Source organism: Cuculus canorus, chromosome 37, assembly GCF_017976375.1.
Source record: "Cuculus canorus isolate bCucCan1 chromosome 37, bCucCan1.pri, whole genome shotgun sequence".
In the NCBI taxonomy this organism is placed as follows: Eukaryota; Metazoa; Chordata; class Aves; order Cuculiformes; family Cuculidae; genus Cuculus; species Cuculus canorus.
Genome location: NC_071437.1, coordinates 745,044 through 772,531, shown reverse-complemented (window position 1 = coordinate 772,531; position 27,488 = coordinate 745,044). Strand labels below are relative to the sequence as shown.

The window sequence follows — 27,488 nt, the reverse complement described above, 5'->3', positions numbered from 1 at the left end:
TAATTAATGATTAACGACTAATGACTAATGATCAATGATTGATAAGTAATGATGATCAATGATTGATCATTAATGATTAACAATTAATGACTGACTGATGATTAATGATTAATGACTAATGATTAATGATCAATGATTGATAAGTAATGATGATCAATGATTAACGACTAATGATTAACGATTAATGACTGATGATTAATGATTAATGATCGATGATTAATGATTGATGATTAATGATTAATGATCAGTGATTTAACGATCAATGCCTAATGACAATCATTAATCACCGCACCGGTGCCGCTCAGTCATTAACGAGTGCTCATTAATGACTCATTAAGGCCCCATTAATTAACGGGGGGGTCATTAATTAACCCCTTCAGCTCCGCCCCCGCTTCCCTCCAGAGACACCGAAACCCATTGACTCCAATGGGGCCTTTATTGGGGGGTTTTTGGGGTGTTTTGGGGTCTCTCTGTTTTTTGGGGGGTTTTGGGGGTCCCTCTGGTTTTGGGGGGTCCCAATGGGGGTCTCTGTTTTTGGGGGGGGTCCCTGGAAGGTACCAAATGGATCTCATGGGGGGTTCCAGGGGGGGTTTGAGGGGTCTCTCTCTCTTTTTTGGGGGTGTTTTGGGGGTTTCTCTCTCTGAGGGGGTTTTGGGGCGTCTCTTTTTTGGGGGGGTCTCAGGGGGGTTCCCAATGGGGGTCTCTCTTTTGGGGGGTCCCTGGAAGGTACCAAATGGATCTCATGGGGGGGATCCAGGGGGGGTTTTGGGGGGGTCTCTCTCTTTTTGGGGGTTCCCAGGGGGGTTTCGGGGGGGGGGGGGGTTGGGGGTCTCTCTCTTTTTGGGGTGTTTTTGGGGGGGGTCTCTCTCTTTAAGGGGGTCCCAATGGGGGTCTCTCTTTTGGGGGGTCCCTGGAAGGTACCAAATGGATCTCATGGGAGAATCCAGGGGGAGGGTTTGGGGGGTCTCTCTCTTTTTTTGGGGGTGTTTTGGGGGGTCTCTCTCTTTTTGTGAGGTCTCTTTCTTTTTGGGGGGTCCCAATAGGGGTCTCTGTTTTTGAGGGGGGTCCCTGGAAGGTACCAAATGGATCCCATGGGGGGCTCCAGGGGGGGGTTGGGGGTTTTTCTCTCTCTTTTTTTTGGGGTGAGGGTTTTTTTGGGGGGTTCTCTCTCTTTTTGGGGGGGTATCTCAGCGCGGTCGGACGATGAGTTGGTATTGGGGGGGGATGTTCCCGAAGCCGCTCTCTTGGGGGGTCGTGGGCAGCTCCGAGGGGGGACAAAGCGGCTGCAGCTCCAAATGCTGAAGGATCGACGTCAGGAAGATGAAGAGCTCGAGTTTGGCCAAAGACTCCCCGAGGCACACGCGCTTCCCTGGGGGGGTCATAACGGGGGGGTTTTTTGGGGGGTTTTGGGGTCCCTAAGGGGGTCCTGGAGGTCATTGGAGGGCGTTATGGGGTCTTTGGGGGGGTCTTGGGGTCCCTATGGGGGTCATAGGAGGGGTTATGGGGTCCCTTTGGGGGTTTTGGGGTCCCTAAGGGGGTCCTGGGGGTCATTATGGGGGTTCTGGGGTACATTGGAGGGGTCTTGGGGTCCCTATGGGGGTCCTGGAGGTCATTATGGTCATCCTGGGGGTCATTTGGGGGGGTTATGGGGTCTTTGGGGGAGTCTTGGGGTCTTTATGGAGGTCCTGGGGATCATTTGGAGGGGTTATGGGGTCATTGGGGGGGGCTTAGGGTCCCTATGGGGGTCATTGTGGGGGTTATGGGGTCCCTATGGGTGTTTTGGGGTCCCTAAGGGGGTTCTGGGGGTCATTATGGGGGTCCTGGAGGTCATTGGAGGGGGTTATGGGGTCTTTGGGGGGGGGTTGGGGTCCCTATGGGGGTCATTGTGGGGGTCTTGGGGTCCCTATGGGGGTCCTGGGGGTCATTTGGGGGTGTCATGGAGTCCCTATGGGGTTCATTGAGGGGGTCTTGGGGTCCCTATGGGGGTCATTGGGGGGGTTATGGGGTCCCTATGGGGGTCCTGGGGGTCATTATGAGGGTTCTGGGGTTCAATGCGGGGGGTTTGGGGGTCCCTATGGGGGGTTTGGGGGTCTCTGTGGGGGGATTTGGGGGTCTTTGAGGGGTTTGGGGGTCTCTGGAGGGGTTTGGGGGTCTCTGAGAGGGTTTTGGGGGTCTCTGAGGGTATTTGGGGTCTCTGAGGGGGTTTGGAGGTCTCTGAGGGGGATTTGGGGGTCTCTGAGGGGGTTTTGGGGGTCTCTGTGGGGGTTTTGGGGTCTCTGAGGGGGATTTGAGGGTCTCTGAGTGAGATTTGGGAGTCCCCGAGGGGATTTGGGGGTCCCCGAAGGGGTTTTGGGGTCCCCCGTGTGGTTTTTGGGGTCCCCCCGTGGGGGTTCATTACCGGCGGAGAAGGGGACGAAGGCCTCGTTGCGTCGGAAATTGCCGCTTTCGTCCAAAAAGTTTTGGGGGTCGAAATTTTGGGGGTTCTTGAAGTGAGAGGGATCGTGAAGGGACGGACTGAGGAGGGGGTACACGTCCGTGTCCTGGGGGGGGCGGAAACGGGGCGGAAATGAGGCGGAAATGGGGGAAAATGGGGAAAAAGGGGGGGAAAGGGGGAGAAAAGGGGGAGAAAATGGGGGAAAAGGGGAGAAATGGGGCAGAAATGGGGGAGAAATGGGGGAGAAATGGGGAAAAAAGGGGGGAAATGGGGGAAAAAGGGCAGAAATGGGGAGAAAAGGGGGAAAAATGGGGAAAAGAGGAGAAAATGGGGAGAAAATGGGGGAAAAGGGGAGAAATGGGGCAGAAATGGGGGAGAAATGGGGAAAAAAGGGGGGGAAATGGGGGAAAAAGGGGGGAAATGGGGAAAAAAGGGGGAAATGGGGGAAAAAGGGGGGAAATGGGGGAAAAAGGGGGAAATTGGGGGAAAAGGGGGGAAATTAAGGAAAATGGGGGGAAAAGGGGGGGAAGAGAGGAAAAGGAGGTGGAAATACGGGGAAATGGGGAAAAAAGAGACCTCTGTGGGTCTCTCTATGGTGTCTCTATGTGTTTCTATGGGTCCCTATGGGGACTCTATGGGTCTCTATGGGTCTCTCTGTGCCCCTATGGCTCTTTATGTATCCCTATGGGTCTCTATGGGGTCTCTATGGTTCTCTATGTGACTCTCTATGTGTCTCTATGGTTCTCTATTTGACTCTCTATGGGTCTCTATGGTTCTCTATGTGACTCTCTATGTGTCTCTATGGGTCAGAGGTCTCCCCTGTGGGTCTCTATGGGTCTCTATGGGTCAGAGGTCTCTCTATGGGTCTCTGTGGGTCAGAGGTCTCTCTTTGGGTCTCTATGGGTCTCTATGGGTCCCGTGGGCCTCACTTTGGGGATGAAGAAGCCGCGGAAGACGATGTCGCGCGTGACGCGATGGGGGACGTTCAAGGGCAGGAGGTCACTGCAGCGCTGGATCTCGTGGAGAACCGCATCCGTGTACGGCATTTGCCGCCGATCCGCCGCGCTCGGAATGCGATCCCGGCCCAGCACCTCGTCGATCTCCGACACCACCTTCGCTGAACGCCGGAAGGGCGGAAAAAGAGACAAATCTATGGGGCTGAGGGGTCTCTGTGGGGCTGAGAGGGTCTCTATAGACGGATATCAATGGGGCTGAGGGGTCTCTGTGGGGCTGAGGGGGTCTCTATAGACGGATATCAATGGGGCTGAGGGGTCTCTGTGGGGCTGAGGGGGTCTCTATGGGGCTGAGGGGTCTCTATAGACGGATATCAATGGGGCTGAGGGGTCTGTATGGGTCTGAGGGGGTCTCTACGGGGCTGAGAGGGGTCTTTATAGGGAAATATCAATGGGTTTGGGGGTCTCTATGGGGATAAAGAGGTCTCTATGGGTCTGAGAGGGGTCTCTATGGGGCTGAGGGGGTCTCTATATGGGGATATCAATGGGTCTGAGGGGTCTCTATGGGGCTGAGGGGTCTCTATATGGGGATATCAATGGGTTTGGGGGGTCTCTATGGGGGTGAAGGGATCTCTGTGGGGCTGAAGGGGTCTCTATGGGACTCAGAGGGTCTCTATAGGGGAATATCAATGGGTTTGGGGGTCTCTATGGGGCTGAGAGATCTCTATAGACGGATATCAATGGGTCTGAGGGGTCTCTGTGGGGCTGAGAGGTCTCTATGGGGCTCAGAGGGTCTCTATAGGGGAATATCAATGGGTTTGAGGGTCTCTATGGGGCTGAGAGGTCTCTATGGGGGATATCAATGGATTTGGGGGGTCTCTATGGGGCTGAGAGGGTCTCTATAAGGGAATATCAATGGGTTTGGGGGTCTCTATGGGGCTGAAAGGTCCAATGGATGATGGGTCCTTAGAAGGTCTGGAGGACCTTCTGAAGAGTTCCTATGGGTCTGGAGAGGTTTCTATGGGTCTGTGGTGGTTTCTATGGGTCTGCGGAGGCCCCTATGGGTCCGTGTGCCCCATAGCTCCTCCTGCCCCACTGACCGAGGACGTCCGGATGTCTCATGAGAAGAAGGAACCCAAAGCGTAACGTCGAACTGACGGTTTCGGTACCGGCGAAGAACAAATTGAGAGTGGTGAGTTCCAAATTCTCCCGATTGAACTCCGAGTTGGGGTCCGACTTCTCCTGTTGGGGGGCAGAGAGCCACCACGGCCACTTGGGGGTCAGCCTGGACCCATAGCATCAACCGTGGGTTCTGGAGAACCTCTCGGACCCATAGGATCAACGATGGGATCAGAGGGTCCATTTGGCCCTCTGGGGTTACCACTGGGTCAGAGGGTCCATTTGGCCCTCTGGGATCCATTTGGCTCTATGGGGGTCCATTTGGCCCTATGGGATCCCTTTGGCCCTCTGGGATCCATTTGCCCCTATGGGACCCCTTTGGCCCTCTGGGATTACAGGTGGATCAGAGGCTCCCTTTGGCCCTATGGGGTCCATTTTGCCCGATGGGATCCATTTGGCCCCTCGACAGATCCCTTTTTGGCCCTTCGGGGATCCTTTTTTGGCCCTTCGGGGAATCCATTTGGCCCCTCTGGGGGATCCCTTTTTGGCCCTTCGGGGGATCCCTTTTTGTCTCCTTCGGGGGTCCCTTTTTGGCCCCTTTGGGGATCCCTTTTTGTCCCCTTTGGGGATCCCTTTTTGTCTCCTTTGGGGATCCCTTTTTGGCCCCTTCGGGGGATCCATTTGGCCCCTTCGGGGGTCCCTTTTTGGCCCCTTCGGGGGTCGCACCGCCTCCATTTGGATGAGGAAGGAGTCGATGAAGTCCCGCGGGCTCTGGCGGTCGATGTCGCGACTGTTGCGATCGACGCGTCGGGCGATGAAGGCGCGGAGGCGGCGGAGGAGGAGCGGAATGCGGCGGTGACGGCCGGGAGCGAAGCGGAGGAGCGGCTCCGCCATATCGTAGAGCTGCGGGGGGGAGGGGGGCGTGGTCAAATAGGGCGGGGGGCCAAAAGGGGGCGGAGTCACAGAGGAGTCAGCGTCACCCGGAAGGGGTGATGTAAAATGGACGACATCCAAAAGGGGGCGGAGACAGAGGGGCGGTGCCAGAAGGAGGAGGGGCGGGGCCAAAGGGAGAGGAGGGGCCAAGGGGGGAGGAGGGGCCAAAGGGGGGAGGAGGGGCCAAAGGGGGGAGGAGGGGCCACGGGGGAGGAGGAGGGGCCAAAGGGGGAGGAGGGGCCAAAGGGGGGGAGGAGGGGCCAGGGGGGCACGGGGAGGAGGGGCCACAGGGGGGAGGGGGCAAAGGGGGAGTGGCCAAGGGGGTGGGCCACAGAGGGGGAGGAGCCAAAGGTGGGAGTGGCCACAGAGGGGAGGGGTCAAGGGGAGGGGCCAAAAGGGGGAGGGGCCAAAGTGACTTCTCTGCCCCACAAGTAACTCTTCTGCCCCATAAGTGACTCTTCTGCCCCACAAGTTCTGCCCTAAAAGTGACTCTTCTGCCTCAGAAGTGGCTCTTCTGCCCCATAAGTGACTCTTCTGCCCCACAAGTTCCCCCTCTGCGCCCCAAGTGACTCTCCTGCTGCACAAGTTCTGACCCACAAGTGACTCCTCAGCCCCCCAAGTTCTGCCCAAGTGACTCTTCTGCCCCACAAGTGCCCCCTCTGCCCCCCAAGTGCCCCCCCTGCCCCCCAAGTGCCCCCCAAGCGCCCCCAGGCGCGGCCCCACCTGCGCGGAGGCGGTGCTGATCTCGGTGAAGCTCTCGTTCATGAGTCGCAGCAGTTCGAGGAACTCTTTGTCGCGATAATCGAAGCGATTCCCGAAGACAATGGAGCAAATGACGTTGGAAACGGCGCAGCTTAAGAAGAAAGTGGGATCGAAGGGCTTTTCTGTGGGGCAGAAACACGAGCTGTGGGGCAGAGAATCTATGGGGCAGAGGGGCATCTATGGGGCTGAGGGGTCTCTATGGGTCAGAGGGTCTCTATGGGGCTGAGAGGGTCTCTATAGACGGATATCAATGGGGCTGAGGGGTCTCTATGGGGCTGAGGGGTCTCTATGGGGCAGAGGGGTCTCTATGGGTCCAGAGGGGTCTCTATAGGGCAGAGGAGGTCTCTATGGGGCAGAGGAGGTCTCTATGGGGCAGAGGGGGTCTCTATGGGTCCAGAGGGTCTCTATGGGGCTGAGGGGCCTCTATGGGGCAGAGGGGTCTCTATGGGGCAGAGGGGTCTCTATGGGGCAGAGGGGGTCTCTATGGGGCAGAGGGGCATCTATGGAGCTGAGGGGCCTCTATGGGGCAGAGGGGCATCTATGGGTCAGAGGTCTCTGTGGGGCAGAGGGGTCTCTATGGGGCAGAGGGGGTCTCTATGGGGCAGAGGGGTCTCTATGGGGCAGAGGGGTCTCTATGGGTCCAGAGGGGTCTCTATGGGGCAGAGGGGGTCTCTATGGGTCCAGAGGGATCTCTATAGGGCAGAGGAGGTCTCTATGGGGCAGAGGAGGTCTCTATGGGTCCAGAGGGTCTCTATGGGGCAGAGGGGTCTCTGTGGGGCAGAGGGGTCTCTATGGGTCAGAGGTCTCTGTGGGTCGGAGGTCTCTATGGGGCAGAGGGTCTCCGTGGGTCGCAGGGCTCACGGTGAGTGCTCCGCAGCTCCCGCAGGAGGAACTGCGCCTCCTCCCGGATTCGCTCTTCGAGGGATTTTCGCCCCATTCCGAAATCCCTCAGAACCGTCAGCGAAAAGCGCCGCAGCGTTCGCCATCGAGAGCCGTTGGCAAAGACCACTCCTGGGGGACCCCCGGAGGGACGGACCGTCAGCCGGAACCCTCCGGGGGGGACCCGGCCCGGGGGGGACCCACGGGGACGGACACAGTGGGGGAACCAACGGAGAGGGAACCAACGGAGAGGGGGAACCAACGGAGAGGGAACCAACGGAGAGGGAACCAATGGAGAGGGACCAATGGAGAGGGAACCAACGGAGAGGGGGAACCAACGGAGAGGGGGAACCAACGGAGAAGGAACCAATGGAGAGGGGGAACCAATGGAGAGGGGGAACCAACGGAGAGGAACCAACGGAGAGGGAACCAATGGAGAGGGAACCAATGGAGAGGGACCAACAGAGATGGAACCATTGGAGAGGGACCAATGGGGAAGAACCCATTGGAGATGAACGCATTGGAGAGGAACCCATTGAGAAGAACCCATTGAGAAGAACCCATTGGAGAGGAACCCATTGGAGAGGAACCCATTGAGAAGAACCCATTGGAGAGGAACCCATTGAGAAGAACCCATTGAGAAGAACCCATTGGAGAAGAACCCATTGGAGAAGAACCCATTGAGATGAACCCATTGAGATGAACCCATTGGAGAAGAACCCATTGAGATGAACCCATTGAGATGAACCCATTGGAGAAGAACCCATTGAGAAGAACCCATTGGAGAAGAACCCATTGGAGAAGACCCTCACCGTGGCCGTGGAAGGTACTCTCCACCGTCGGCATTCGTCCGCGCCCGGCAAAGGCCTCAGCGTTGTCCACCAGAGCTTCACGGAGGACATCGTGGCCGCAGAGGACCACCACTGGCCGTGTCCCCAAGTAGATGGTGAAGACGGGGCCGTAGGTGCGACTCAACTGAGAACGAGAGGGGACACAGAGGGGGGGACACGGCGAGAGGTGGCACCAAAGGGGGTTCCGACCAACCTGTGACCACCACCTCAGCAGAGGGACCTCCAGACCATGGCTGGGGGCACCAGGTCATGGGTGGGGGCCACAAAGGGGTCCCCAAAGCCATGGTTGATGGCCTCAAGACATGGGTGGTGGCCCCAAGTGGGTCTCCAAGTCATGGTTGATGGCCTCAAGTCATAGTTGGTGGCCCCAAGTCATGGTTGGTGTCCCCATTTGGGTCCCAAAGCCATGGTTGATGGCCTCAAGACATGGGTGGTGGCCCCAAGACATGGTTGATGTCCTCAAGTGGGTCCCCAAAGCCATGGCTGATGTCCCCAAGCCATGGTTGGTGGCCCCAAATGGGTCCCCATGTCATGGTTGGAGTCCCCAAAGCCCTGGTGGGTGTCCCCAAGCTCTGATCCATGACCGGGGACAGGGGGTGACTCTGGGATGGGGGACACAGAGTGACAGGGGGGGACATTGGGGGACAGGGGGGGACATTGGGATGGGGTGACACAGTTTCAAGGGGTGACAGAGGACAGGAGGTGACATTTGGGGCACAGAGGGTGACATTAGAGGACATGGGGTGACATTAGAGAACAGGGGGTGACACTGGGATGGGGTGACAGTTTCATGGGGTGACATTGGGGGGACAGAAGGTGACATTTGGAGGACAGAAGGTGACATTGGGGAACAGAAGGTGACATTGGGGGGACAGAAGGTGACATTGGGGAACAGAAGGTGACATTGGGGGAACAGAAGGTGACATTGGGGGGACAGAGGGTGACATTGGGGGACAGAAGGTGACATTGCGGGGACAGAGGGTGACATTGTGGGGACAGAGGGTGACATTGGGAGGACAGAAGGTGACATTGGGGGAACAGAGGGTGACATTGGGAGGACAGAGGGTGACATTGGGGACAGAAGGTGACATTGGGAGGACAGAGGGTGACATTGGGGGGACAGAAGGTGACATTGGGGGACAGAAGGTGACATTGGGAGGACAGAGGGTGACATTGGGGGACAGAAGGTGACATTGGGGGGACAGAAGGTGACATTGGGGGGACAGAGGGTGACATTGGGGTCAGGGGGAGGTGACAGCAGTGTCCCCAGACCTGGAGCAGCGCCCGCAGCGTCCGCCATGGAGAGATGTGCAGGAGGTTCCCCACGAGCGGCAGCGGCCTCGGCCCCGGCGGCAGTTGTCCCCTCTGTCCCCTCGGTCCCCTCTGTCCCCGGAGGAGGAGGCCGAGGCCGAGGAGCCCCAGGAGGACGAGGATGGAGGCGGTGAAGGGTTCCATCGTGGGGACAAATGCGACCTTCGGCCCCCGGAGAGGCTTTTATGGGGACACGAAAGGGAGGGGAGAGGTGCGGGGACAAAGGGACACGTGTGGGGACACGTGTGGGGACACACCTGGGGGGGGGGGGACAGTGTGGGGACACACCTGGGGGGGGACACACGTGTGGGGACACACCTGGGGGGGGGGGGGGGGGGGGGGACAGTGTGGGGACACACCTGGGGGGGGAGTGAGGGGACAGTGGGGGGATATTGACGGGACAGTGAGGGGACAACGAGGGGACACTGAGGGGACATTGAGGGGACAATGAGGGGATAATGAGGGGATATTGAGCTGATAATGAGGGGATATTGAGGGGATATTGAGGGGATAATGAGGGGATAATGAGGGGATAATGAGGGGATAATGAGGGGATATTGAGGGGATAATGAGGGGATAATGAGGGGATAATGAGGGGATAATGAGGGGATAATGAGGGGAGATTGAGGGGAGATTGAGGGGATAATGAGGGGCTAATGAGGGGATATTGAGGGGATATTGAGGGGATAATGAGGGGACATTGAGGGGACATTGAGGGGATATTGAGGGGAGATTGAGGGGAGATTGAGGGGAGATTGAGGGGATAATGAGGGGACACTGAGGGGATATTGAGGGGAGATTGAGGGGAGATTGAGGGGATAATGAGGGGATATTGAGGGGATAATGAGGGGATATTGAGGGGATAATGAGGGGACACTGAGGGGACATTAAGGGGACACTGAGGGGACTCTACTGTCCCCCATCACTACTGTCCCAGGGGGTCCCCCCGATGTCCCCAAAGCCACCGCCGTCCCCGAGGAGGGACACGTGGGTGACTCAGAGGTGACATTGCGCAACTGTCACACGTGTCACCGCCGAGCAAACACGGCCACCGCACCCCCGCACGTGTGGCACCACGGGGACCCCGTGAGCGGCCGCGTGTCCCCCGCTGTCACCTCCTGTGTCCCCATGTCCCCTCCTGAGTGTCCCCATATCCCCTCCACTGTCCCCATGTCCCCCACATTGTCCCTATATCCCCTCCTGAGTGTCCCCATACCCCCTCCATTGTCCCCATGTCCCCTCCTGAGTGACCCCTTTGTCCCCTCCTGTCCCCCATTTTGTCCCATCCCCCCCCCATATATAGAATGGATTTTGGGTTCCATCTTGGGAAGGTCACAGATGTACCTCATCGCGCCGCCATCTTGGGAAGGTCACATCTCATCACCGCCATCTTGTGTGCATGTACGCCATCTTGGGGAGGTCACACCGTCCACACTCACTACTGAGACGCCATCTTGGGGAGGTCACACCCTCCACGCTCACTACTGAGACGCCTTCTTGGGTAGGTCACACCTATACGCTCATTATTGAGACGCCATCTTGGGGAGGTCACACCGCACACGCTCATTAGTGAGACGCCATCTTGAGGAGGTCACACCGCACACGCTCATTAGTGAGACGCCATCTTGGGTGTCTCTATACTTGGGAAGGTCACACCTTTACGTCATTAAACATCCACCTTGGGAAGGTCATACATTCACTGCACTGAGCCGCCATCTTAAGTGTACCCTTGTGTTTAACATGTCTGCGGCGCCATGTTGGGAAGGACAGAGCCCCTCAGACTCATTGCAGTGAACCGCCATCTGGCAAAGGTCACACAGCTCAATGGACCGCCATCTTGGGAAGGTCACACACGGATATTTCAAAGAGCCGCCATCTTGGGAAGGAAAAACACGGTCATTTCAATGAGGCGCCATCCTGGAGAGGGCACTCCTTCATTTCAACGCGACGCCATCTTGGGAAGGTCGCTTATTCATAACAACGAGACGCCATGTTAGGAAGGTACCACACATTTAAACCAATTAGACACCATTTAGAGTATTCCCTTGTGCGCCATCTTGGGAAGGTCACCGTACCTCCAATGCAATGCAGTGAACCACCATTTTAGGAAGGTCACACTGCCCCATACACACAATTCGCCATCTTGAGAAGGTCACATTCATTTCAATGAGACGCCATCTTGGGAAGGCCACATATGTTCATTGTAACAAGCCGCCATCTTGGGGAGGTCAAACCACCCAACACAAATACCAGCCAGACGCCATCTTGGGAAGGTCACATTCATTTTAATGAACCACAATCTTGGGAAGGTTACACACATCGGCATCAATGAACCCCATTTAAAGTGTACCGTTGTGCGCCATCTTGGGAAGGTCACAGTTCTCAGACTCACTCCAATGAGACGCCATCTTGGGAAGGTCACACCCATTCAATTCAATGAGACACCATCTTGGGAAGGTCACCCCATTCACTTCAATGAGACGCCATCTTGGGAAGGTCACATTCACCTCAATGAGGCGCCATCTTGAGTGTACCCTTGTGGGACGTCCCCCCCTCAGCCGCCATCTTGGGTGTACGCATACGATCCATCCCACGATGGACCCCGAGATGCACCAGGAGAGAAGGGGGAACACTTGGAATATCGGCTCCGTCACGACTTGGAATATCGGCGCTGGACGGAGTCGCGGTAGAACTGGAAGATGGTGTCGGCGGCGCGTTGGGCGGCCACGAGGCTCTGCTGCAGCTGCGGAGAAGACATCACTGTTTCACCCCATTTTGGGGCCGTTTCCCCCCATTTTAGGTCCCATTTATGGAGCTGTGGAGCCCCCATCACCGTTTTACCCATTTTTAGGTTGTTTCACCCCATTTTAGGTCCCATTTACGGAGCCATGGAGCCCCCATCGCTGTTTCCCCCCCATTTTTGGGCCATTTCCCCCCATTTTAGGTGCCATTTATGGAACTGTTTCCCCACCATCACCGTTTCATCCCATTTTTGGGCTGTTTGCCCCCCATTTTGGGTCCCATTTATGGAGCTGCGGAACCTCCATCGCTGTTTCCCCCCATTTTAGGTCCCATTTATGGAGCTGCGGAGCCCCCATCACCATTTCACCTCATTTTCGTGCTGTTTCCCCCCATTTTCGATCCCATTTATGGAACTGCGGAGCCCCCATCGCCGTTTCCCCCCATTTATGGAGCTGTAGGTCCCCCATCGCTGTTTTGACTCCATTTTTGGGGCCGTTTCTCCCCATTTTAAGTCCCATTTATGTCTCCGCGGAGCCCCTCATCGCCATTCGACCCCATTTCCCCCTCTGTCCCCCCCAAATCCCCTCACCTCCCCTACGGAGCAATTCCCTTTGGTGTTGGCCATGAGGACTTTCCTCTCGGCGCTGTCGATGGCGAAGGTGAGGACGGCGCGAGCTCCCTGTGCCGATATCGATGGGGGTCAAAACGGCATTAAAGCGGCTCCTCCGGTTTTGGGGATCCCGGTTTTTTTGGGGTTCACCTGTTCCTGCTGGGCGTCGGGATCCAAGACGATGGCTCCGGAAGGATCGATGGCGCAGGTGACGCCGCAAAAGAGGGACGAGAGCGGAAGTCCCGCGTCCAACATGGCCAAACAGGCGGCGTTCAGGCAACACGACAGCAGCTGAGATAGAGGGGGTCAAGGAGACAGAAAAAAAGGGGGGACCCCCCCTTAAAAAGCAAATACGATCGGTTTTGACCCCCCCAAAATGTCGGAGGATACAGAACCGGCGTCGCTCAGGACCTGCAGGACGATGGTGACGGCGCTTCGGGGGTGCAGCGCCCCCAAAAGTACGGCCTCACAGGTCTGACGCAGCAGCTGCTCCCGACTGCGCTCCAGAACCCCTGAAAAATGGGGGGACAAAAAAAAAAGGGGATTGGGGACCCCCCCTGGGGATAAGGGGACACCCCTGCCATGACACTTCAACATGGGGACCCTCCCCACGGGAACCCCCACACTAAGATTCCTCCCAGGGACATGGGGACCCCCCGAGGGATCGTATTGGGGACCCCCCACCCTAAGACCACCCCATAGGAACATGGGGACCCCCCCGGGGACTCCCATAGGACCTTATTGGGGACCCCCCCACTCTAAGACCCCCCCAGGGACCTTATTGGGGACCCCTACAGGACCCTATTGGGGACCCCCACCCTAAGACCCCCCCTCAGGGACATGGGGACCCCCCCAGGGACCTAATTGGGGATCCCCCAAGGGACCTTATTAGGGACCCCTCCACTCTAAGAGCCCCCCAAGGGACATGGGGACCCCCCTGGGGACCCCCACAGGACCTTAATGGGGACCCCCCACTCTAAGACCCCCCAACAGGGACATGGGGACCCCCCGGGGACCCCCCCAGGACCCTACTGGGGACCCCCACCCTAAGACCCCTCCTCAGGGACATGGGGACCCCCCCGGGGACCCTATTGGGGACTCCCTGAAGGACCCTATTGGGGACCCCCACCCTAAAACCTCCCCCAAGGGACATGGGGATCCCCCAGAGACCCAAAAGGAAGAGACCCCAAAAGGAAGGGAGGGGAGTGTCTCAGCTTGGGGGGACCCCCCAAAAGAAAAAGGCCCCCCCCCCACCTGGCAGCCCCACTTTGGGGCGCAGCAGCACCTCGAGCGCCGCTCGGTCCGGGAGTTCCCGGTTTCCTTTGGCCTCTCCGGGACCGTAGAGTCCGACCAGCACCGAGGTGGAGCCTGGAGAGGAAGGGGTTAACCGGTTAACGGAGGGGGGGTTAACGGGGAGGGGATTAACGGGGAGGGTGTTAACGGGGAGAATAAGGGTTAACGGGGAGAAGGGGGAAGCGGTTAACGGGGAGAAGAAGCGGTTAACGGGGAGAAGAAGAACCAGTTAAGGGCGGGGGGTTGGGGGGGAGAAGCGGTTAACGGGGAAGAGGAACAAAAGCGGTTAACGGGGTGGGGAAACACCGGTTACGGAGGGTTACGGAGGGTTACGGAGGGTTGTGGAGGGGCCCCCTTACCCTGCAGGAAAGCGGCGGAGCCGTCGGGCCGCGAGAGGAGCCCCTGCTCGCAGGAGAAGGGCCGCAGGCAGCACCCGCCGCTCTCCGCCATCGCCGCTTCTTCTCCCGCTCGCCGCCAACATGGCGGCGCTTCCGGTGCGAGGCGCGGCGGGACCTGGAGCCACGCCCCCTGAGCTCGTGGCCACGCCCCCAAAGAAGAGGCGCAGCCAATCAGAGAGCTCCTCTCCACGGCGAGGCCACGCCCCCAGCGCGTGTCTCCACCAATCAGAAGTCTCCTCCCCTCACGTGAAGCCACGCCCCCAGCGCAGCCCGCAGCCAATCACGAGCGCCCCCGCCAACCTCAGCCAATCAGAATGCTCCTTTCCCGCCCTCCTGAAGCCCCGCCCCTCCGCGCTGGGCTCTGGGCCAATCCGGATGCTCCTTCCCGCCCCGCCCCTTTTCCCGCCAATCCTCCGCCAGGCTCCGCCCACTCCCCCTCAGGCAATGGCGGCGATGGTGGCGCTGCGCGCGCTGAGATGGCGCCTCCTGAGCGGCCCGAGAGCCGCGCGGCGGCGCCTCAGCGTGAGTGGAGGGGCACCACCGGCACTGTCCCCCCGTCCTCTGTCCCCCTGTCTGTCCCTCTGTCCCCCGTCCTCCTGTCCCCCGTCCTCCTGTCCCCCTGTCCTTCTGTCCCCCTGTCTGTTCCTCTGTCCCCTCTGTCCCCCTGTCCTTCTGTCCCTCCCTCTGTCCCCTCTGTCCCTTGTCTGTACCCCTGTCCATCCTCTGTCTGTCCTTCTGTCCCCGTCCTTCTGTCCCCCTCTCTGTCCCTCTATCTGTCCCCCTGTCCTTCTGTTACTCTGTCTGTCCCTTGTCTGTCCCTTTGTCCCCCTGTCTGTGCCTCTGTCCCTCTGTCCTTCTGTCCCCCTGTCTGCCCCCATCTGTTTCCCTGTCTGTCCTTCTGTCCCCCGTCTCTCCCCTCTCTGTCCCCCTGTCTGTCCCTCTGTCTGTCCTCCTGTCCGTCTGTCCCCCCATCTGTGCCTCTGTCCCTCTGTCCTTCTGTCCCCCTCTCTGTCCCCCTGTCCCCTTGTTTCCCTGTCCCCCTCTCCTTTTGTTCCGGTGTCCCTCTATTTCCCCCCCGGGTGGATTTTAGATCCCTTTTTATTGCGTTCCCCCCCCCCCCATCTCCCCCCGCATTGCATTTTAGATCCCTTTTATGATGTTCCCCCTATTCCTCTCAGTAGATTTTGGGGTGCCCCCCTCCTCCCCCCCCCCAAAACCAATGGATTTTGGGGTTCCCCCTCTCCTTCAGGATTTTCCGGTGCCTGAGGAGAAGCCGCAGTTTCCGGGGGCTTCGGCGGAGTTTGCCGATCGTTTGGAGTTCATCCAACCCAACGTCATCTCGGGGATCCCCGTGTACCGCGTCATGGACCGACAGGGACACGTCCTCAGCCCCGACCAGGACCCCCAGGTTGGGGGGGGACCCCAAAAGGGATTGGGGGGACCCCCTGGGAAAGAGGAACCCCAAAAATGGGGGGAGACCCCAAAAGGAACCCCGAAAAGAATGTAGTGGGATCCCAAAGGGACCTTAAAAGGGGAGATGGGACTCTATAAGAGATGTGATGGGACCCCAAAAGGGACCTTAAAAGGGGTGATGGGACCCCAAAAGGGATCCTAAAAGAGATCGGGGGGGACCCCCTGGGCAAGAGGAACCCCAAAAAGAGGGGACACCCCAAAGGGACCCTCAAAGGGACCCCAAAAGGGACCTTAAAAGGGGTGATGGGACCCTATAAGAGATGTGATGGGACCCCAAAAGGGATGGGGGGGACCTCTGGGCAAGAGGAACCCCAAAAAGGGGGGGACACCCCAGAAGGAACTCCAAAAGGGATGTAGTGGGATCCCAAAAGGGACCTTAAAAGGGGTGATGGGACCCCAAAATGACATAGGGGACCCCAAAAAGGGCGGTGGGACCCCAAAACGGGTGGTGGGACCTCAAAAGGGACCTTAAAATGGGTGTTGTGACCCCAAAAGAGACAATTGGGACCCCAGAAAGGGTGTTGGGACCCCAAAAAGAGACCCGGTGGGACCCCAAAAGGACAGAGGGGACCCCGCAAGGGCGTTGCGCCCCCGACGGAGCCCCTCAGCTGCCGCAGGAAGCGGTGCTGAAGCTGTACCGGACGATGACGCTGCTCAACACCATGGACCGAATCCTCTACGAGTCGCAGCGCCAGGTTAGGGGGCGCCCCACAACTTGGGTGGTAGAGGGGGGGCGGGGCTGCGCCCCACAACCTGCGGGGGGTCGCAATCCAAACCTTTCTTTCCTGCCCCATAAGTTGGGGGGGTCTCGATCTGTGCCCCATAAGTTAGGGGGTGTCAGTTCAACCCGTTCTTTTCTGCCCCATAAGTTGGGGGTCTCGATCTGTGCCCCATAAGTTGTGGGGGTCTCAATCGAATCTTTTCTTTCCTGCCCTATAAGTTGGGGGTCTCAATCTGTGCCCCACAAGTTGGGTGTCTCAATCCAACCCCTTTTTTCCTGCCCCATAAGTTGGGGGTCCCAATCTTCTCCCCCCAACTTATGGGTCCCCAACCTTCACCCCACAAATTGAAGATCCCCCAACCTTCTCCACTCAACTTGAGGTCCCCCAACCTTCTCCCCACAACTTATGGGTCCCCAATCTTCACCCCATAACTTGTGGGTCCTGATCTTCAACCCACAAGTTGAAGATCCCCAAATCTTCACCCCATGAATTGAAAGTCCTCCAACCTTCACCCCCCAAATTGGGGGTCCCCAATCTCTCACCCCACAACTTGTGGGTCACAATCTTCTCCCCACAACTTATGGGTCCCCAACCTTCACCCCACAACTTATGGGTCCCCAATCCTCTCCCCACAAGTTGAAGATCCCCCAATCTTCATCCCACGAGTTGAGGATCCTCCTATGTTTTCCCCCCAACTTGAGGTCCCCCAACCTTCTCCCCCCAACTTATGGGTCTCCAATCTTCTCCCCTCAACTTATGGGTCCCCAACCTTCACCCCCCAAGTTATGGGTCGGCCCCGACCGTCCTCCTCTGCCCCCACAGGGTCGGATCTCCTTCTATATGACCAACTATGGCGAAGAAGGGACTCACGTGGGCAGCGCCGCCGCTCTCGACGCCTCCGATTTGGTCTTCGGACAATACCGGGAGGCGGGTGAGGCCCTCAAAGTCCTTCTCCGTGGGGTGAGAGGACCTCTCGGAGCGGTGGAACCCCTCAAAGCCTTATGGGGAACGGAGTCATCTCCAACGCGGTGTCTCCGCGGCTTTAACGTCTTCATCCGTGACATAAACGAAGGCATTGGGGGGGATTTGGGGGTCTCACGGTGGGATTTTGGGGTCTCACGATGGGTTTTGGGGTCTCACGATGGGTTTTGGGGTCTCATGATGAGATTTGGGGTCTCAGGGAGGGATTTTGGGGTCTCACAATGGGATTTGGAGGTCTCATGATGGGATTTGGGGGTCTCATGGAGGGATTTGGGGTCTCACGATGGGGTTTAGGGTCTCACGGAGGGATTTGGGGTCTCACGGAGGGATTTTGGGGTTCCCCAGTTGGGATTTGGGGTCTCACGGAGGGATTTGGGGTTCCCCAGTTGGGATTTGGGGGTCTCTCATTTGGATTTGGTCCCTCTTTCTCTTCAATATCTTTGTTAACGACATGGATTGAAAGTCTGTTAACGACTTTAGTGTTGACCCCAAACATGGAGGACATTTCCGGGTCCTCGAGGGGTTCCGGAAGGATCCGGAGAGGTCGGAGGGGGGGATGAGGTTCCCCCAGAGCGGCTCCGGGTGGGGGAAGAGAAAAGGAGACGGACCCAGAGGTGGTGGTGGACCTCCAACTCAACGTTGGCCAAAAAGCCAACGGCAAAGTGGGCGTTGGACTCTTCTCTTGAGGAGAAGGAGGTGGTGGTGGACCTCCAACTCAACGTTGGCCAAAAAGCCAACGGCAAAGTGAGCGTTTGGGCTCTTCCCTTGAGGAGAAGGAGGTGGTGGTGGACCTCCAACTCAACGTGAGCGCTTCCCGAGGTGATGGGATGGGGGAAAACGGCCTCGAGCTCCACCAGAGGAGGTTCAGATGGAGCCCCGGGAGAAGCCCTGTCCTCAAAAAGGCCCATCGGGACCTTCTCAGGGCGGCGGTGGCGCCTCCGTCCTTGGAGGGATCTCAAAGCGCCGTCGCTGAGGCCCTCAAAGCCGTGATTTAACCCCGACGGAAGCGTTGGACGATGGCGAACGTCTCCGATGTGACGCTTCCGGGGTTTGATGTCCCCTCTGCTCCTCTCCAGGTGTCCTCATGTACCGCGGGTACCCCCTGGACCTCTTCATGGCGCAGTGTTACGGCAACGCCAGCGACACCGCCAAAGGCCGCCAGATGCCCGTCCACTACGGCTGCCGCGAGCGCCACTTTGTCACCATCTCCTCACCGTTGGCCACACAGATCCCTCAAGGTGAGTCCTTCCCACCTTTTCCGTCTTCTCCTCAACCATCCTGACCTTCTCCGTCTCTTCAGCGTCCTTTGGGTTCCATTTTCCACCTTCTCTTGACCTTCTCCGTCCCTTCAATGTTCTTTTGACTCCATTTTCTGCCTTCTCTTGACCTTCTTTGTCCTTTTGGCTCCATTTTTCACCTTCTCTTGACCTTCTCCGTCCCTTCAACGTCCTTTTGGTTCCATTTTCCACCTTCTCTTGACCTTCTCCATCCTTTTGACTCCACTTTGCACCTTCTCTTGACCTTTTCTGTCCCTTCAATGTCCTTTTGACTCCATTTTCCACCTCCTTCTCCATCTCTTCAATGTCCTTCTGGTTCTGGAGAACCTCCTGAGGTCTCACAGGGCCAAAAGGAAGTGGAGGAGATGTAGAAGTGGGGTTGGAAGGACCTCCTGAGGTCCCATAGGGCCAAAAGAAGGTGGAGAAATGGGGTTGGAAGAACCTCCTGAGGTCCTACAGGGCCAAAAGGAGGTGGAGAAATGGGGTTGGAAGAACCTCTTGAGGTCCTACAGGGCCGAAAGGACCTGATTTAGATGGAGAAGTGGTTCTGGAGAACCTCTTGAGGTCCCACAGGGCCAAAAGGAGGTGAAGAAATGGGTTTGGAAGGACCTCTTGAGATGATTCCTCCATCTTTGGAGGTTTGAAGGCGACCTTGGATGAATTTTGGAGCTTTGGAGGTCTCTTCCAACTCAACTCAAGTCTTCTTTGGGTCTTTTCAGCCGTGGGCGCCGCTTACGCCATCAAACGTTCCGACGGGAATCGCGCCGTCATCTGCTACTTCGGCGAAGGGGCGGCCAGCGAAGGCGACGCCCACGCCGGCTTCAACTTTGCCGCCACGTTGGAATGTCCCATCGTCTTCTTCTGTCGGAATAACGGTTACGCCATTTCCACTCCGACGTCGGAACAGTATCGCGGCGACGGAATCGGTGAGAAGAACCCGGAAAAGGGCTTCCAAAAGAGGGGGTTGGAAGGTGGAGGAACCGTTGAGGAACGCGTGAGGGGCATCGAGGAGGTGGAGGACAACCCCAGAGGTCATCAAAGTGGGGGATGTGTTGAGTTGAGGGACTCAAAGAGGTCATTGAGTCCAAGTTGTGACCATTGGACACATCAAAACGTGGGATGTGTTGAGTTGAAGGTCCCAAAGAGGTCATTTTGGGCTTTGAGGAGGATCTGATGGGGTTTGGAGAAGATCTTTGGGCTTTGAGGAGGATCTGATGGGGTTTGGAGGAGATCTTTGGGCTTTGAGGAGGATCTGATGGGGTTTGGAGGAGATCTTTGGGCTTTGAGGAGGATCTGATGGGGTTTGGAGGAGATCTTTGGGCTTTGAGGAGGATCTGATGGGGTTTGGAGGAGATCTTTGGGCTCTGAGGAGGATCTGATGGAGTTTGGAGAAGATCTTTGGGCTTTGAGGAGGATCTGATGGGGTTTGGAGGAGATCTTTGGGCTTTGAGGAGGATCTGATGGGGTTTTGAAGAGATCTTTGGGCTTTGACGAGGATCTGATGGGGTTTGGAGGAGATCTTTGGGATCTGAGGAGGATCCCATGGGGTTTGGAGGAGATCTTTGGGCTCTGAGGAGGATCCCATGGGGTTTGGAGGCGATGGAAGGCAGAGGGGTCCCTGTTGTCCTCTCCGCAGCGGCACGAGGTCCTGGTTATGGTCTCCTCTCCATCCGCGTGGACGGGAACGATGTCTTCGCCGTCTACAACGCCACGCGAGAAGCTCGGCGCCGCGCCGTGGCTGAGAACCAACCCGTCCTCATCGAGGCCATGACCTACCGGTGAGGGGACAGCGGGCGGCGAACGGCCTCCGGGCAGACCTTCTTCTTCTGCAAGAACCTTCTGGAAGGATCTTTTTCTTGAAGGACCTTCTCGAAGGACTTTCTTCTTGAAGGATCTTCTTAAAGAACCTTTTTCTTGAAGAACCTTCTTGAAGAACTTTTTTCTTGAAGGACCTTCTTGAATGGCCTTCTTCTTGAAGAACGTTCTTCTTGAAGGCCCTTCTTGGAGAACGTTCTTCCTGAGGGACTCTCGTTGTCGGCCGTAGGATCGGTCACCACAGCACGAGCGACGACAGCTCCGCCTATCGCTCCGTGGATGAGGTCAACTACTGGGACAAACAGGACCATCCCATCTCCCGCCTCCGGCACTACATGGTCAACCGGGGATGGTGGGATGAGGAGCAGGAGAAAGGCTGGAGGAAGAGCTCCCGCAAGATGGTAACCAACGAGAGCTTTGGGGGTTGGAGAGGTTCTGGTGGGATTTGGAGGAGATCTTTGGGGTTTGGAGAGGATCCGATGGGGTTTGGAGGAGATCTTTGGGGTTTGAGGAGGATCCGATGGGGCTTGGAGGAGATCTTTGGGGTTTGAGGAGGATCTGATGGGGTTTGGAGGAGATCTTTGGGGTTTGAGGAGGATCCAATGGGGTTTGGAGGAGATCTTTGGGGTTTGAGGAGGATCTGATGGGGTTTGGAGGAGATCTTTGGGGTTTGAGGAGGATCCGATGGGGTTTGGAGGAGATCTTTGGGATCTGAGGAGGATCCGATGGGGTTTGGAGGAGATCTTTGGGATCTGAGGAGGATCTGATGGGGTTTGGAGGATCCGATGGGGTTTGGAGAAGATCTTTGGTATTTTGGAGGTGAAACCTGGGATTTTGGGTATGAAAACTTGGATTTTTGTGGGAAAAACTGGGAATTTGAGGGAAAATTTGGGATTTTTGTGGGGAAACACGAGATTTTGGAGGGAAAACAGAGATTTTTTGGGGGAAACCAGGGATTTTTGTGGGAAAAACGGGATTTTGGTGGGAAAACCTGGGATGTTTTGTGCGGAAACCTGCGATTTTGGTGGAAACCTGGGATTTTGAGGTGGAAACCTGGGAGTTTTGTGGGAAAAACTGAGATTTTGGAGGGAAACCTGGGACTTTTGAGGGGAAACCTGGGATTTTGGAGGGAAAACCTGGGATTTTGAGGAAAAACGTGGGATTCTGGTGGGGAAACCTCGGATTTTGAGGGGAAACCTGGGGTTTTGTGGGGAAAAATTGAGATTTTTGTGGGGAAACTTGGGATTTTGGGGAGAAACACAAGAATTTGGAAGGAAACCTTGGATTTTTGTGGGAAAACCTGGGATTTTGTGTGGAAACACGGGATTTTGAGGTGGACACCTGAGGTTTTGGTGAGGAAACCTGGGATTTTTGTGGGAAAACCTGGGATTTTGAGGGGAAACCTGGGATTTTTGTGGGAAAACCTGGGATTTTGAGGGGAAACCTGGGATTTTTGTGGGAAAACCTGAGATTTTTTTTGGGAAAGCTGCTATTTTTGTGGGAAAACCTGGGATTCGTTGGTGGAAACGTGGGATCTTGGGGACGAGCAGCCTGTCTCCCGCCCGGCAGGTGATGGAGGCGTTCGAGGAGGCCGAGCGGAAGCCCAAACCCAGTCCGCAGCTCCTCTTTTCCGACGTTTACCGGGAGCTGCCGCCTCACCTGCGGCGCCAGCGCGCGGCCCTGGAGCGGCACCTGCAGCTCTACGGGGAGCACTACCCCCTCGAGCACTTCGAGAAGTGACAAATAAACGCCCGCAGGGAGGACCGGAACGGCTCCGCAGGGATCCGCCACGGGAACAGCGCCTTCGGGAGGGATTGAGCCCCTTAGAGGGGGGATTATCCCTCTTGGAGAGGGTTTGAGCCCCTTTGAGGAGGGATTATCCCTCTTGGAGAGGGATTGAGCCCCTTAGAGGAGAGATTATCCCTCTTGGAGAGGGATTTGAGCCCCTTAGAGGGGGGATTATCCCTCTTGGAGAGGGATTGAGCCCCTTAGAGGAGGGATTATCCCTCTTGGAGAGGGATTTGAGCCCCTTAGAGGGGGGATTATTCCTCTTGGAGAGGGATTTGAGCCCCTTAGAGGAGGGATTATCCCTCTTGGAGAGGGATTGAGCCCCTTAGAGGAGGGATTATCCCTCTTGGAGAGGGTTTGAGCCCCTCAGAGGAGGGATTATCTCCCTTGGAGAGGGTTTGAGCCCCTTTGAGGAGGGATTATCCATCTTGGAGAGGGATTTGAACCCCTTAGAGGAGGGATTATCTCCCTTGGAGAGGGATTGAGCCCCTTAGAGGAGGGATTATCCCTCTTGGAGAGGGATTGAGCCCCTCAGAGGAGGGATTATCCCTCTTGGAGAGGGATTTGAGCCCCTCAGAGGAGGGATTATCCCTCTTGGAGAGGGATTGAGGCCCTCAGAGGAGGGATTATCCCTCTTGGAGAGGGATTTGAGCCCCTTAGAGGAGGGATTATCCCTCTTGGAGAGGGATTGAGCCCCTTAGAGGAGGGATTATCCTTCTTGGAGAGGGATTTGAACCCCTTAGAGGAGGGATTATCTCCCTTGGAGAGGGATTGAGTCGCTTTGAGGAGGGATTATCCCTCTTGGAAGGGGAATGAACCCCACCGGAGGGGCGATTATGGGGAATTAACCTCCTTCGGGAAGGAATTCAGCGTTTTGGAGGGGAATGAACCCCTTCGGAGAGGGATTGAGCCCTTTCGGGTGGGATTACCCACCATTAAGGGGAGAATTAACCCCCTTAGAAAGGGATTTAGTTTCCTGGAGAAGGAATTAACCGCCTTGGAGGGGGGATTAATCAATTTGGAGGAGGAATTGATCCATTTGGAAGAGGAATTGATCCGTTTAGTGTGGATTAACCGCTTTAGGGGGGATTGAAGCCCTGAGGAGGGGGACACCCAATATGGCGCCACCTCGAACTCTAAGACCTCCTCAAGATGGCGGACGGGAAAAGGGGGGTGTACAACCAAGATGGCGCTTCCTCGTTGACGAGTTGACCTTCTCAAGATGGCGGCACAGGAAATGGTTCCTCATCAGCCAATGGGAAAACGGCGTTGGGATTCCCGCGCGTTGCGAAGGGCAACAGCGACCGGAAGTGCGGAGGGAAGAGCGCGAAGAGGAGACTGAGGAGGCCGTGAAGTGAGGGGGGGGGGCGGCAAAAACGGGGTGCGTGGGGGGGGTGAAGGGGGGGGTAAGGGGGTGCCGGAGGGTGGTGGGGGGCAGGGGGGACGTGGGGGAGCAGGAGGGATTGGGGGGCGCAGGAAGATGGGGGGGTTCAGGGGGTATGTGGGGTTCAAGGGGGTTGTGGGGGGCAGGGGGGGATTTGGGGTGCAGGAGGGATGTGGAGGGGCAGGAAGGATTTTGGGGTGCAGGGAGATGCGGGGGTTCAGGGGGATTTAGGGGCGCAGGGGGGATGTGGGGGTACGGGGGGATTTGGAGGGCAGGAAGGATTTGGGGCTTCAGGGGTGATGTGCGGGTTCAGGGGGAGATTTGGAGTTCAGGGGGGAATTGGGGGGTTCAGGGGGGATGTGGGGTTGAGGGGGGGATGTGGGGGTTGAGAGGGGGCTGTGGGGGTTGAGGGGTGGATTTGGGGGTGCAGGTGTGGATTTGGGGGTGCAGGGGGGGTTTGTTCAATGTTGGGGTGCCCCCCCAGGGATGGCCGAGGTCCACATCATGGGGCAGATTGTGGGGGGCAGTGGGTTCCCCCAAAGTCGCCTCTTCTGCAAGTGGGAGGTGCAGGCAGGTGAGGGGACCCCAATACCGGGGGAGAGGGGGCGTGGGGGACACTGTGGGGACCCCAAAACTGGGGGGAACACACAGGGGGAACCCCGAAACTGGGAGGGGACGCACAGGGGACACTGAGGGGACCCTAAAACTGGGGGGGACACTGAGGGGACCCCTAAAGTGAGGGGGAGGGACAGGGGATGCTGTGGGGACCCTGAAACTGGGGGGAACACAAAGGGGGGAACCCCGAAACTGGGAGAGGGACACTGAGGGAACCTCTAAACTGAGGGGGGGGACAGGGGACACTGTGGGGACCCCGAAACTGGGAGGGGGACACTGAGGGGACCCCAAAACTGGGGATGACAACAACACAGGGGACACTGAGGGGACCCTAAAATTGGGGCAGGGCGGTGAACAGGGGACACTGAGGGGACCTCAAAACTGGGGGGGGGGACAGGGGACACTGAGGAGGCCCTGAGCCCCGTGTCCCTCTGTCCCCCCACATCCCCCACGTCCCCCCCAATGTCCCCTCATATCCCCCATGTGTCCCCCAATGTCCCCACGTCCCCCCATATCCCCCATGTCCCCCATATCCCCCCATGTCCCCCATGTCCCCCCATGTCCCGTATGTCCCCCAATGTCCCCATGTCCCCCCAATGTCCCCCCATATCCCCCAATGTCTCCCAATGTCCCCCCAATGTCTCCCAATGTCCCCCCCTATCCCCTATATCCCCCCAATGTCCCCCCAATGTCCCCCCTGTCCCCCCCCGTCCCCCCGCCATCCGCAGGGGGTGCCTGGAAGCTTCTGGAAGGGGCGGCAGCCGGGCAGACGCACGTTGACGCCCCCCAGGCCGGAGATGTCACCTATTGGTGTCACCCCCTCGACGTCCACTTTGCCACCAAAGGCCTGCAAGGTACCGGGGGGGTCCCCCTTACACCCCACTGCCCCCCAAGTGTCCCTCCCCCTCTAATGGCCCCCCTGGGGTCCCCATATCCCCCTCTGTCCCCCCATATATCCCCCATATATCCCCCATATCCCCCCATATCCCCCATATCCCCCCATATCCCCCCCATATCCCCCATATATCCCCCCATATCCCCCATATCTCCCCCCATATATCCCCCATATATCCCCCCATATCCCCCATATATCCCCCATATATCCCCCCATATCCCCCCATATCTCCCCCCATATCCCCCCATATCCCCCCATATCCCCCATATATCCCCCATATCCCCCATATCCCCCTCTGCCCCCCCCATATCCCCCATATATCCCCCCATATCCCCCCATATCTCCCCCTATATCTCCCCCCATATCCCCCCATATCCCCCATATATCCCCCATATCCCCCATATCCCCCTCTGCCCCCCCCATATCCCCCATATATCCCCCCATATCCCCCCATATCTCCCCCTATATCTCCCCCCATATCCCCCCATATCCCCCATATATCCCCCATATCCCCCTCTGCCCCCCATATCTCCCCCATATCTCCCCCATATCCCCCTCTGCCCCCCCATAATCCCCCCCTGCCCCCCCATATCCCGCTCTGTCCCCTCAGGATGGCCGAAGCTGCTCCTCGAGGTGTGGCATCAGGACGATTTGGGGCGCACTGAGGTTTTGGGGTACGGTTTCTGTCACCTTCCGAGCGGTTCCGGATGTCACGCGTTGTCCTGTGTCACGTGGCGTCCGAGGGGGACGTGGTGGGAACGCCTTCGGCAGCGCTGGCTCGGGGGGGGACCCCAACTTCGGAGCCCCGAAACGATAACCACCGGCGGTTCCGATCGCTTCCAACTCCGCACGGAAACGGCCGGAGTGGTCCACTTGGAACTTGGGGTGCTGAGCCGCCATCTGGACAGCTTCGGGGTTCAGTGTTAAAGGGGGGGGACAGTGGGGGACACCCGGGATGGGCCGTAGGCATGGAGGAGCTGTTGGGGTCCACCAGGGATTGGACACTTGGATCCACCAGGAGGGGATGTTGGGGTCCCCCAAGAGGGGATGGGACACTTGGATTCCTCCAAGAGAAGATGTTGGGGTTCACCAGGATGGGATGTTGGGGTCCCTCAGGGATGGAACACTTGGATTCCTCCAAGAGGAGATGTTGGGGTTCACCAGGATGAGATGTTGTGGTCCCTCAGGGATGGAACACTTGGATCTCTCCAAGAGGAGACGTTGGGGTCCCCCAGGATGGGATATTGGGGTCCCTCAGGGATGGAACACTTGGATTCCTCCAAGAGGAGATGTTGGGGTCCCCCAGGATGGGATGTTGGGGTCCTTTAGGGATGGAGCACTTGGATCCCTCAAGAGGAGATGTTGGGGTCCACCAGGATGGGATTTTGGGGTCCCTCAGGGATGGGACACTGGGATCTCTCCAAGAGGAGAAGTTGGGGTCCCCCGGACAGTTCACTTGGATCGCTCAGGGATGGGATATTGGGGTCCCTCAGGGATGGAACACTTGAATTCCTCCAAGAGGAGATGTTGGGGTCCCCCTGGATGGGATATTGGGGTCCCTCAGGGATGGAACACTTGAATTCCTCCAAGAGGAGATGTTGGGGTCCACCAGGATGGGATGTTGGGGTCCCTCAGGGATGGGACACTGGGATCTCTCCAAGAGGAGAAGTTGGGGTCCCCTGGACGGTTCACTTGGATCCCTCAGGGTGGGATTTTGGGGTCCCCCAGGGATGGGAAACTTGGATCCCTCCAAGGGGACATGTTGGGGTCCCCCAGGATGGGATGTTGGGGTCCCTCATGGATGGGACACTTGGATCCCTCCAAGAGGAGATGTTGGGGTCCCTCCGGGTGGGATGTTGGGGTCCCTCGGGGTGTCCCTGGTTGACATTGGGGGGGGCTCAGGCTTTGTCCCCTCTCTGCCCCCCCCCTCAGCCCCCCATAAAATGTTTTGTACCCCGTGTTTGATTGCCCTGGAATTTGGGGGGGTCTGGATCCTTTTGGGGTCCCCTTTGGGGGTGTCTGGATCCTTTTGGGGGGTCTGAATCCTTTTGGGGGCTCTGAATCCTTTTGGGGTCCCTTTTGAGGGGATCTGAATCCTTTTGGGGGTGTTTTGATCCTTTGGGGTCCCTTTTGAGGGTGTCTGGATCCTTTTGGGGTCCCTTTTGGGGGGGTCTGAATGCTTTGGGGTCCCTTTTGGGGGTCCCTTAATCCTTTTGGGGGGGGTCTGAATCCTTTTCAGGGGGTCCCGATCCT

The 27,488-nt window shown here is 57.6% G+C and overlaps 4 protein-coding genes across 8 annotated transcripts; 2 read left to right on the top strand and 2 right to left on the bottom strand.

Annotated features, from left to right (window-relative positions):
* Positions 1–1,161: 1,161 nt before the first annotated feature.
* On the bottom strand, positions 1,162–9,416 carry LOC104055050 (cytochrome P450 2G1-like). The gene is made up of 9 exons (XM_054052974.1): positions 9,204–9,416; positions 7,893–8,055; positions 7,063–7,212; positions 6,163–6,323; positions 5,233–5,409; positions 4,488–4,629; positions 3,364–3,551; positions 2,399–2,540; positions 1,162–1,369 (listed from the first exon to the last, which is right to left on the bottom strand). Exons 1-9 carry the CDS (start codon positions 9,384–9,386, stop codon positions 1,188–1,190), a joined length of 1,488 nt encoding a protein of 495 aa, XP_053908949.1. The 5' UTR covers positions 9,387–9,416; the 3' UTR covers positions 1,162–1,187.
* Positions 9,417–11,517: 2,101 nt separating this feature from the next.
* EXOSC5 (exosome component 5) lies at positions 11,518–14,388 on the bottom strand. 3 transcript variants are annotated; one of them, XM_054052904.1, is made up of 7 exons: positions 14,247–14,388; positions 13,849–13,962; positions 12,985–13,106; positions 12,745–12,885; positions 12,574–12,663; positions 11,856–11,985; positions 11,520–11,729 (listed from the first exon to the last, which is right to left on the bottom strand). In XM_054052904.1, the coding sequence occupies exons 1-6, from the start codon at positions 14,335–14,337 to the stop codon at positions 11,893–11,895; spliced, it is 651 nt and encodes a 216-aa protein (XP_053908879.1). In that variant the 5' UTR covers positions 14,338–14,388; the 3' UTR covers positions 11,520–11,729; positions 11,856–11,892. The 3 variants fall into 3 exon arrangements, with proteins under 3 accessions (XP_053908880.1, XP_053908879.1, XP_053908878.1); XM_054052905.1 differs by having other exon boundaries at positions 11,518–11,985; positions 13,880–13,962; XM_054052903.1 differs by having other exon boundaries at positions 11,520–11,985.
* Positions 14,389–14,694: 306 nt separating this feature from the next.
* Positions 14,695–22,318, top strand: BCKDHA (branched chain keto acid dehydrogenase E1 subunit alpha). Of its 2 annotated transcripts, none has more exons than XM_054052878.1 (9): positions 14,695–14,807; positions 15,535–15,693; positions 16,376–16,453; positions 17,303–17,411; positions 18,538–18,699; positions 19,458–19,664; positions 20,375–20,516; positions 20,783–20,954; positions 22,123–22,318. In XM_054052878.1, the coding sequence occupies exons 1-9, from the start codon at positions 14,730–14,732 to the stop codon at positions 22,291–22,293; spliced, it is 1,278 nt and encodes a 425-aa protein (XP_053908853.1). In that variant the 5' UTR covers positions 14,695–14,729; the 3' UTR covers positions 22,294–22,318. The 2 variants fall into 2 exon arrangements, with proteins under 2 accessions (XP_053908853.1, XP_053908852.1); XM_054052877.1 differs by having other exon boundaries at positions 16,367–16,453.
* A 789-nt stretch (positions 22,319–23,107) lies between these two features.
* Positions 23,108–26,269, top strand: B9D2 (B9 domain containing 2). 2 transcript variants are annotated; one of them, XM_054052907.1, is made up of 4 exons: positions 23,108–23,695; positions 24,210–24,295; positions 25,069–25,194; positions 25,846–26,269. In XM_054052907.1, the coding sequence occupies exons 1-4, from the start codon at positions 23,460–23,462 to the stop codon at positions 26,160–26,162; spliced, it is 765 nt and encodes a 254-aa protein (XP_053908882.1). In that variant the 5' UTR covers positions 23,108–23,459; the 3' UTR covers positions 26,163–26,269. The 2 variants fall into 2 exon arrangements, with proteins under 2 accessions (XP_053908882.1, XP_053908883.1); XM_054052908.1 differs by having other exon boundaries at positions 23,125–23,695; positions 24,210–24,299.
* The last annotated feature ends 1,219 nt before the right edge of the window (positions 26,270–27,488 follow it).

Bases quoted from the DNA above. Each gene is read 5' to 3' on its own strand.
- B9D2 (XM_054052907.1), top strand. From the start codon at position 23,460: ATGGCGCCACCTCGAACTCTAAGACCTCCTCAAGATGGCGGACGGGAA. The intron at 24,296-25,068 runs GCAGGTGAGGGG...CGCCATCCGCAG, and splicing joins TCTGCAAGTGGGAGGTGCAG to GGGGTGCCTGGAAGCTTCTG. The intron at 25,195-25,845 runs GTACCGGGGGGG...CTGTCCCCTCAG, and splicing joins TGCCACCAAAGGCCTGCAAG to GATGGCCGAAGCTGCTCCTC.
- EXOSC5 (XM_054052905.1), bottom strand. From the start codon at position 14,368: ATGTTGGCGGCGAGCGGGAGAAGAAGCGGCGATGGCGGAGAGCGGCGG. The intron at 13,107-13,879 runs GTGCTGCTGCGC...CCCATTTTTCAG, and splicing joins CGGACCGAGCGGCGCTCGAG to GGGTTCTGGAGCGCAGTCGG. The intron at 12,886-12,984 runs GTATCCTCCGAC...CCTCTATCTCAG, and splicing joins TCCTGAGCGACGCCGGTTCT to CTGCTGTCGTGTTGCCTGAA.
- BCKDHA (XM_054052877.1), top strand. From the start codon at position 14,730: ATGGCGGCGATGGTGGCGCTGCGCGCGCTGAGATGGCGCCTCCTGAGC. The intron at 14,808-15,534 runs GTGAGTGGAGGG...CCTCTCCTTCAG, and splicing joins CCGCGCGGCGGCGCCTCAGC to GATTTTCCGGTGCCTGAGGA. The intron at 20,517-20,782 runs GTGAGGGGACAG...TGTCGGCCGTAG, and splicing joins ATCGAGGCCATGACCTACCG to GATCGGTCACCACAGCACGA.
- LOC104055050 (XM_054052974.1), bottom strand. From the start codon at position 9,386: ATGGAACCCTTCACCGCCTCCATCCTCGTCCTCCTGGGGCTCCTCGGC. The intron at 8,056-9,203 runs GTCTGGGGACAC...TCTCGTTCTCAG, and splicing joins CGCTGCGGGCGCTGCTCCAG to TTGAGTCGCACCTACGGCCC. The intron at 7,213-7,892 runs GTGAGGGTCTTC...GGGGTCCCCCAG, and splicing joins GAGTACCTTCCACGGCCACG to GAGTGGTCTTTGCCAACGGC.